Source organism: Lolium perenne, chromosome 6 (assembly GCF_019359855.2).
Source record: "Lolium perenne isolate Kyuss_39 chromosome 6, Kyuss_2.0, whole genome shotgun sequence".
NCBI classification, from domain to species: Eukaryota; Viridiplantae; Streptophyta; class Magnoliopsida; order Poales; family Poaceae; genus Lolium; species Lolium perenne.
Window position 1 is genome coordinate 35,276,541 of NC_067249.2, and position 9,108 is coordinate 35,285,648.

Consider the following 9,108-nt stretch of genomic DNA (forward strand, 5'->3'; position numbering starts at 1 on the left):
AGTCCAGAAAATGGCCTCAATGTCTCTAGATTATTTACCATGTACATAGAAACTAGCCTGTGGTGTGTGATTTACTTCCTAAAGTTCGAGTGATCAAAAGCAAAGAAGAGAGAACCAAGTTAGCACATGAGTGAGTGGTGTATATTAGAATCTGGGGCATTTGTGATGTATGCTGCTGTAACCTTTTGTAAACACATGCCTTCCTTTTGTTCATAAATAAAGTTCTGGAGACAGATTTTTTATGTTTTCCGTTCTGCTGTACCTACTATCATACCCTGCTACAGATATCTAACAAGCAGGTATGACCAAAGCTTCTGGCAATTCTGATTGAATTTATCATGGAGATAAAATTATCCTACAGCAAAGAAGGCCATGTTTATGATTTTGGGAAGCTCGGCTGGTTTTAAATCTCAGAAATTGAACATTTGCAATGGATCATCTTCTGATACTATTAACTATGGAGCTCTCTATTTGTCTGTTGAAGTGATTTTATCCTTTTGAAAAGTGGCTGCAGAATCTCGAGGAGACTTGAGAATATATTTCATGTGATGTAACTTGCAACATGCCACATTTTGTAAGATAAGCATGCACGTATTAGGTGTATGTACCTTGTAGCCATTTTGTAAGACATCATGCCACATTCAGTAGCCATTTGTCATTTTCTAGAGATTCTAGTAGTATTTACTGTATGTTAGCTAATATGGGTTTTTCTTGTGAATGGTTTGCAGTAAAGGGGTTACATCAGAGAACATTGTTCACTAGTACTGGCAAATGTTAATGAGGATATTTTGCTGATGCTGAACCTTTTCTTTTGGATTGTCAGTGAAGCAAGAAAGCTCAGGTGCAACTGATGACAATCTACACTCGACAAAGAACAAAAAATAAGGTAAATCAAATGATTCATGTCAATTTCTAAGACTTGCTGAAAATTGTTGTTGCTCAAAGCTTCCAAAACTGATAGACAGAATGTAATTCATCAAATCTATTCACCACTGGGACAAACATTTGGACTAAATAAATTTATAATCCATTACATAAAGACATTAGGTGCAAACATTTTTGCTTGGGCACTTGCGGCTATCATGAAAGCCCAATGTCTTGCACGTCTTACACATGCGCGCGACTTTCGCCTTAGCTTCTTTGTCGAGTGTTAAGTTCAGTAGGAATGTTGCAACCAATAAATGCCTCATATTCCTCTTGCCTAGTGTACTTGACTGCTGCAGGAACCGTTTTTCTCAAAGGCTCCTCAATGCTCAGTACACTTGACAATAAAAAGTTCATGCCTTCTTCTGATTGTTTTGCTGTTTGAATAAGATCTTCCAACTTGTTACGTACTGCTGAAATCTTTTTTCTCGCAGCTGCATCCAAGGAGTCAACGGGCTTCTCTTCTAGAAGATTACCCTGTACATCATAAACACTTTCTCTACAGAAATAAAGTAAATGTCAGTCATATGATTTGCAAGAAAGTAAAGAGTAATGACAGGTATGATATTTTATCGTACCTTTTGCACCTTTTCTGCCATCTTTCCATGATGTAGAAATCTGGAAGTTCTTGTTGATTTTCCATCCTCATCACTTGAATAATATGGCGGCATGGAATTCCATGGGACTCAAATAATTTGCATGAACAATTAGCTATCACGGTCGTTGTGTCACAGCGGACCTCCCTTACCTTACTAGCACCGGTTCTGAAGGTCACAAGTTTTATTCCCTCATCTTGTGTAATGCCTTGAACACAACAATGGTCTCTAGCAGCAATAATTTGTTTCTGAAATTTCTCAAACACCTCATATGTGAACACTTCACTGCCTTGTTTCTCGATCGCCCATGGTGTCACTAATTGAGGGGTGCTATGGATGGTTGAGTTGTCGGCAATCAACTCCTCTTGTCGTTGGCATTCTAAAGCTGTGTCAAACCTAAGCCAAAACTCAACATGGGTGAGCTTGCGATGGATGAAATGGTTGAAAAATGAATTTGCACTTTCCGACCTTGAAGTTGTTCGGAGAATGCCTGCCAGTGGTATATCCATAAAGTAGGCTGGTATTCATGACTCTCGAAGACTGAACCTTTTCGTAAACCACTCATTCTCCTCCAAACCGAAGTCTGCAATTACGGAATTCCACTCCGACTCAAACTCAGTCGGGGTTTCCGAACCCCATACACATGCATTCCTCCTCTTCCAAAATTCTGGTTCTTCCCTAATCACTGGTCCAACCTTCTCTGGAAGTTTATCCATTATATGCCACATGCACAATCTGTGTATGATTCCTTGAAAAACTATATTAATTGCATTCTTCATGCTGCGAGCTTCGTCAGTTATGATGAGTCCCGGCGCTTCACCTCCCATTGCCTTCAAGAAGGTCTTAAATAACCAAACATATGACTCCTCCTGCTCATTTAGCAAAAATGCAGCTCCAAAAAATACACTTTGTAAATGATGGTTAACCCCCGTAAATGGTGCAAATATCATGTTGTACTGATTAGTAGTGTATGTTGAATCAAACGATACCACACGGCCAAAGTGTTTGTAGTTCTTTCTACTTGTGGCATCTGCCCAGAACACATACTTCAAATTTCCTTCATCACTCACTTCAAAATCATAGAAGAAGGCCGAATTAACTTCCTGCTTTCTAGCTAGTTGGGCAACAAACATTTGGGCATCCGCGTTCCTAATTTTATACCTGAGGTCACGATAGTAATTTTGAAAATTTCTTTTTGTGCATCCAACACCATCAATCCCACCCTCGCTGACTTGGAGCAGCCTGTATGCCTGACATGTGCCTATGCTTGCTTTGTGGCATGTGTACAATGCATTCTTGGCCCTCTCACTAACTCGACGATTCGATCTGATCATATGACGCTTATCAGGTGACACAAGACCATGATTGTGGTTCTCAATCCATGATTCTATCTTATATGTATCATTTCCACATAGCTTCACAAAGATATGTGCATCACAACCACATCTTGTCGCCGTGTTCTTACGCCTTTTTTTTGATGGATCAGCGACCTCATTAGCCTTCTCAGACTTGAATCCTTCCCTGTTACACATGTACCGTTTAGTGCGAACTACCTCATTGTCTATCTTCTTCTGTTGTCCAACACGAACTCCAAAACCAGATTCATGTGCATAGTGCTTGTAGAACTTCTCCACAGCCTCTAGCCCCTCAAATGTCATTCCTAATTTAGGCTTCAGATTATCTTCACATTCAGGTGTAAAAGACGAACACTTCAATGTAAAACAATGAATGAATCAGTAAGCATCTTCATGTATAAATAACTGAACTGAATATTTCCATGGTAGCGAAAGCGTTTGACTTACAGAGAGAGGAACATTTGCTTTCTTTATAGGTGTGCCAAAACCTTCCTCATTCATCTGCATTGGCAACCTAGTGACAGATTCCATTACTGCACAAGTAGGTATACAATAAGCCTTTGAAACGATTTCTGTTGATAAATGCTTCCGAAGCAATTGGATCTGCTTATGCCCCTCTGGTTGCCATTGGAATTAAGCATGCCTTGAATAGTCCTAGTAGAATAGGGGATTCTAATCTAGCTTTTGAAAATCCACAATGATGCTGCGGACGTGTATTTATGGGTTATGTGTTCCGATCAATTACATACCCATAGCTAGCTCGATGCCTATATTTTGTTGCGCGCTAGGTAAGCTAGCTTCAGACATGGAGATAGTTCTAACTTTGCATCAACACGAGATTGAGTCAGATTGACGTACCTGCCCGGATAGTACACGACGAGCCACGATGGAAAATCAGACCTAAGGAAACAGCTGATGGGATCCTGTTCCGATCAAAGTTCCGGCCGCGCGACAAACAACTTCTCCTTCTCTACTTGCAGGTCGCCGCCATGGTGATCTGAGAGATACAACTGCACGATCGATCGCGGGGTTCAACGTGCGGTTCGGGCGTCTGGTGTCGTGGACAGGGGTGCCGGTGCAAATTTACATGACTGATTAGGGAGGGTGCGGGCGTGTTTCCAGAAAATTACACCTTAAACATTTGTAAACGCTAGGATTCTAATCACCCGGTCATTAACGATTTGGATACACGGATACATTTAAGGGCCGGATTCATAAGATATGACGCCCTGTTATGGATTGTATTTTCGTATTACCGATCTACATTGATTTTCTCAGAAAGATATAGTGGAACAGACATAGCCTGGAATTGATAGTACAAAGGACAAAACAGGCCCGACAGGGTGCCGATACTGGAGCAACAAGCGTTCTGCTGGAGGTGTTTCGTCAGTCCAGAGGTAGACAGCAACAAGGCTGATGTGGTTTTGATTAAAACTCAACCTTGCCATTTGTGCTTAATGTATTTTTGCTTCTCCCCTGCTTTACCTGTCTCTAATTCCAATCCATGTAACGGAGATGGATTAGATAATATTGATTATAGACAAGCTGCTGCTGAGAAAATAAATATCTGCGAAAATGTGGGAGTTATTATTTTTCCTTTCCTCTAGAATAAATATGTGGATTTTGCCCGCCCGAGACATGCTGCTCTGTAATTTTTTCTAGATCAGCTTCCTGGAATTCAGTTATGGGCTCAAATATTTACAGTACATCACCTATAACTATGGTTTTCCTCTTCTTTGTAAGGCTAGGGTCTGATTTAATGTTATTCCGTTTGAAAAGTATTATGAGAAGTTCAGCAAATTATATTTATCGTGAACTTTATGTATACGTGTTTCTAGGAGCTGGCCCAGCGGTAGCTTTGTTTTTTTGTCCGTTAGTACTTGTTATATATACTGCTGTTTCTCGAATACATTGTTTATCCGTTACACATTCACTATTATTTCAACTTATTCTTTCTCAGCTGATGTAATACTTCTTCAATGGAAATTTTATTTGCGTAAAGAAAGACCGATAAGCGAGGTTGTGTCTGCATCATCTATCTAATATTACATTGTGCAGAGAAATGTGTATACATAGCACGACAAAGAATGAACGATAACAACAAAGAACGGCGCGGCAAGACGCGCTAGGTCCTTCTAGTATAAGTAAAGAGCATCAAACATGATATGTGTGCAAGAAGGAATGCACGAGAGAACAACACATATGTGTGGGCTTTGTTGTCTTTCTTTTGCATTCCATAAATGCGTATGTCATAGCAACATTAGGTTACATGTAAAGAATCAATTTGTACGAGAGAGTGATTATCCTTATAATTTACATTTTTTTATAGAAACATCAACATAGACACATACAAGTACATGCACCACTACACGCACATAAAGGTTGGTTAATACTGGAGTGACCGAGCATCAACACTGATGAGGTTATCACACAAAGACCTTACTATCGATTGATACATCGCCGCTAAAATATAATCCATCTGGGTGAGACACACAAAATTTCAGATCTTCTGTTTCAAGATATTTTGTGCTAGAAGTGCAGCCACATCCGCGAACAATACAAAAACAACATATAGTTGGATCTCTGTTCCTTATATCCAAACCCTTCAAATTTCATTCTTGCTAGCATAACCTCATACATTATATGAATCATAATGTAGTTCATCCATATCCAAGTTTTTTTATAAATGGTGCTTTACTATCTAAAAGCTTTAATCATTGCACCTGACCTCTACATAACTAAGATGCTCCAAGTTTCATGCATAGAACCTTATTATTATTTTGTCAAATGAACATTTTATCAAATTTAACACGCGTGTTCAGGGGCAGTGCTGACAAATGGCGGCCAAGGGTTCTGGTACTCGTCTTCATAGTCTTCATAGTCTGGCCATTTGAATAGCCAGGGACACAACCATGAGTACTTTAAAGTACTCGCAAACTAATACTAAGGTAAACACTATCAACTATAGAAGGGGGTTCTAAGCTCTAGTTTCATTTGCATAAAGTCAGTTTTATTTCAATAAACACTTTCATAATCCAAAAACTCTTCATTTGCTTAACTAACTCAAGTGGGAACATTAGTGTCATTCCCACAACTCAGTTGTGATTCAAAGTCAAAGTCACCTTTCAATTCAAATCACAAGTCACCATTCATATTTTTAGAAAAGTTATGATGACGGAACAGTATGGCCTTTCCAACTGTCCATAACCGCGGACGCGGCTATTCGAATAGGTTTAACTCTGCAGAGGTTGTACACTTGTGCCACAACAATTGCAATAGTTCGTCAGGGGTAACTGGCCCTGATTTATCGTACGCAGTATGCGAACTACCAATCCTAACCTTTCATTTACATACTCTAGTATAGGCACCTCTCCCCATGAGCTTGGCCTCCCAGTGAAGACACACGGTCAGCCTGGGAACTGCACAGGGCTTGGGCCGGACATTCACCTCATTTCACGTCATTTCACATCATTTCACCAGTAACGGAGGCAGCCTCGGCATAACCCCTATGACGCTTGTTCAGAGGGAACCCATACTAAAATACATAAGTTTCCAGTTAAGCCTTATCCAGATTCAGGTATTGTGGGGGTACTTGTAAAATTGGAATGGTATCGCATCCGAACCCAACCATCAGTTTTGGTAAAATTCACCTAGTCATTCACAAGTCATGTTCACTTTCAAATCTTTCAATAGAATGACTCATCATTCCAAGGTTTTCAAAGTTATTTCATTTCACAAGTTCCCAACTAGAGTAGTCACTTTTAATATTGAGCACTAGCAACTAGTTATGAGGGGTGCTAAGTAATCTTGGAGCTTGCTACTCTAAGTGTGAGGCTCTTGTACTACTCCATAGCTAAACCAAGTGAATCATAAATCAAAAAGTAACTTTGATAAATAAAATCAAGTAAAGCTTGTCAAGTAAAAACTTGGGATAGGTTCATAAAGTAAAAGGTAATGGTGCCTTGCTCTTGTAGAGCTTTTCACTTGGCAAGAACATAAATTTGCAACCAAAATAGTTTGCATTAGTCTAGCTTGCATTGGTAATAGCTTGCCTTGATTGGTGATGTGATCAAAGTTCTCTTGCTCTTCCTCTTGGTAGAAAACCTCTTCCTCTTGATAGTCTCCGGTACTAGCGTCTATAAACGAATACGAGGATACAATCACCAATCAACACTTAAGTATTCTTAATTAGCCTTAATGGCTCACACAAATGATCTAGCATCACTACTTAACATTTATTCACAATTATGCTAGGGTTTCTTTATTTAACATTAGGCAAATAATTTCCTCTCATTGAAAGTTGGAATTAGGGTTTCTCTTTGGTTTGGAGAAATAATTTCCTCTCATTGAATCTTTTTAAGATTTAATCTTCTCAAATAACCAGGGATGATCCCATGTTGACCAAGGTCAACACTTCACACTTATTATTTGAGAGAAAAGATTTAAATGAGATTCATCATCTCATGTGATTTAAATAACCATTGCACTTTAAATACTATATTGATTTAAATTCTACAATTGAGCCAGTATGAGCCGAAGAAATAGAGGTCATCACATTACTTCATAATACTTGAGAAAATGATTTAAATGAGGTGCTACACCTCATAGATTTAAATTCCTAAAATTTGAAATAGTTTAAATGGACTAGTATTGACTACATAGCCAATATTTTGCTTCTAGCCCATGATCATGTACATAACCCACATCATATTTTTACATAGTAAATTAGAGTTGGTGAGATGAGAATTATTTCAATTGGATTCACTTCAAAATTCAAATTGGTTGATTTTTAAGATTTATTTGAATGCTGAAAAGTCTCTGTTTTGTTATTTTTTCTATTCAAGATCTACACAAGATATGGGGTTGAATCCAGTGGGGTTGGCTAGATAAATTCATAAGCTTTCCATAACATTTTGAATCACAAGATTTGGATTTGTAGATTTAAAACTATTCAATTTATAGCACAGACCAGAATTGAATAATTACTGAAATGGATTAATACAAAGTTTAAATTGTTGGGCTGCGCGGGAAAACAGATGGGCCGAAATGTTTTAAACAGGGAAGCAGCCCAGTAACGATTCGGGCCTGCTGACATGGGGTCCCACACGTCAGCGACTTTAAGTCACCGAAACGGTAAGGGCTCACCTCGTCCGTTGGATTAGATGCGGATCGGGTGGTCGACAGTCGTCGTCGTCGACGGGGGAGAGGACCTTGCTGCGCCGGCGAGGTAGGGGGTCGGCGGCGTGACGGAGGGTCCCACGGGGATCTTCTGGGTGCGAGGCGATGTTGTCGACGGTGAAGAAGCGTCTGGTAGCGGTGGCGAGGCTCGGGGCGGCGTGAATCGACGACGGTGATCTGCGGGCTCCGGCGACCGTCGGCTTCAAATTGGAGCATCTCCGGTGATGTGGTGTCGAATTGATGGGTGGAGAAGGGGCAAGGATGAGAGGGGAGCAGATGGTGTGAAGGAAGAAGGGGCGGGGGAGCTCTATTTATAGGAGGGTGAGGAGGCCGTGGGTGCTGTGAAGGGTCGACAATGGTGATGGCGGTCTGAGGCGTGAAAGGGCACGATAGGGGGCGCGTCGTGTAGGCGACGGCTAGGCGCACTACAAGAAAAGTTCTGATAGACAACGTCTCAAAATCGTCCACTAAGGGGTATTTTTCGTCGCCTATGGGCCTAACCCGACGATATGGGTTCTGTTGTGGAAACTGCGTCAGGCAAAGTCCTACGACGATTTTTTCGGTCCGTCGCGCTTGGGCGCCCTTCCGCCACGAAAAATCGGACCGTTGCCCAAGTGTTTCCGGGAGCCCGTTGACTGCTGACGTCATGCAAACTGACACGTGGCAGACGCCGTTAACTGGCAGTTAACGGCGTTAACCGGCTGAAACCCCGTGGAAGATGGTAGGCCCACACGAGGCCTGCCACGTCTTAAGCGGGCCGGCCCATTAAGTTTGCGGGCCGGGCCAGCTGACTTAGTTTGACCGGTCAACTATATAGCTGGGCTGGTCCATTAGTTACGTGGGCCGGGCCTAACCTCTAAGGTTGACTGGTCAAAACTTTAATGGGCCGGCCCACTAAGCATGTGGGCCGGGCCGAATGCACTCGATTGACCTGTAAACAGTAAAATGGCCCGGCCCACAAGACATGTGGGACCCACTTTCCTGGTATCGGGCCGGCCCATTTACAAAGTGGGGTCCACATTAAAGCAACTGGGCCGGCCCAAGAAGTTATTGGG

At 41.3% G+C, this 9,108-nt stretch overlaps 1 protein-coding gene across 1 annotated transcript; it reads right to left on the reverse strand.

Moving 5' to 3' along the window:
• Positions 1 to 1,131: 1,131 nt before the first annotated feature.
• Positions 1,132 to 3,665, reverse strand: LOC127308350 (protein FAR1-RELATED SEQUENCE 5). The gene is given in 3 exon segments (XM_051339154.2): positions 1,132 to 1,423; positions 1,503 to 3,229; positions 3,323 to 3,665. Coding segments are annotated over 3 exon segments (2,103 nt in total). The 5' UTR covers positions 3,407 to 3,665.
• Between the last annotated feature and the right edge of the window lie 5,443 nt (positions 3,666 to 9,108).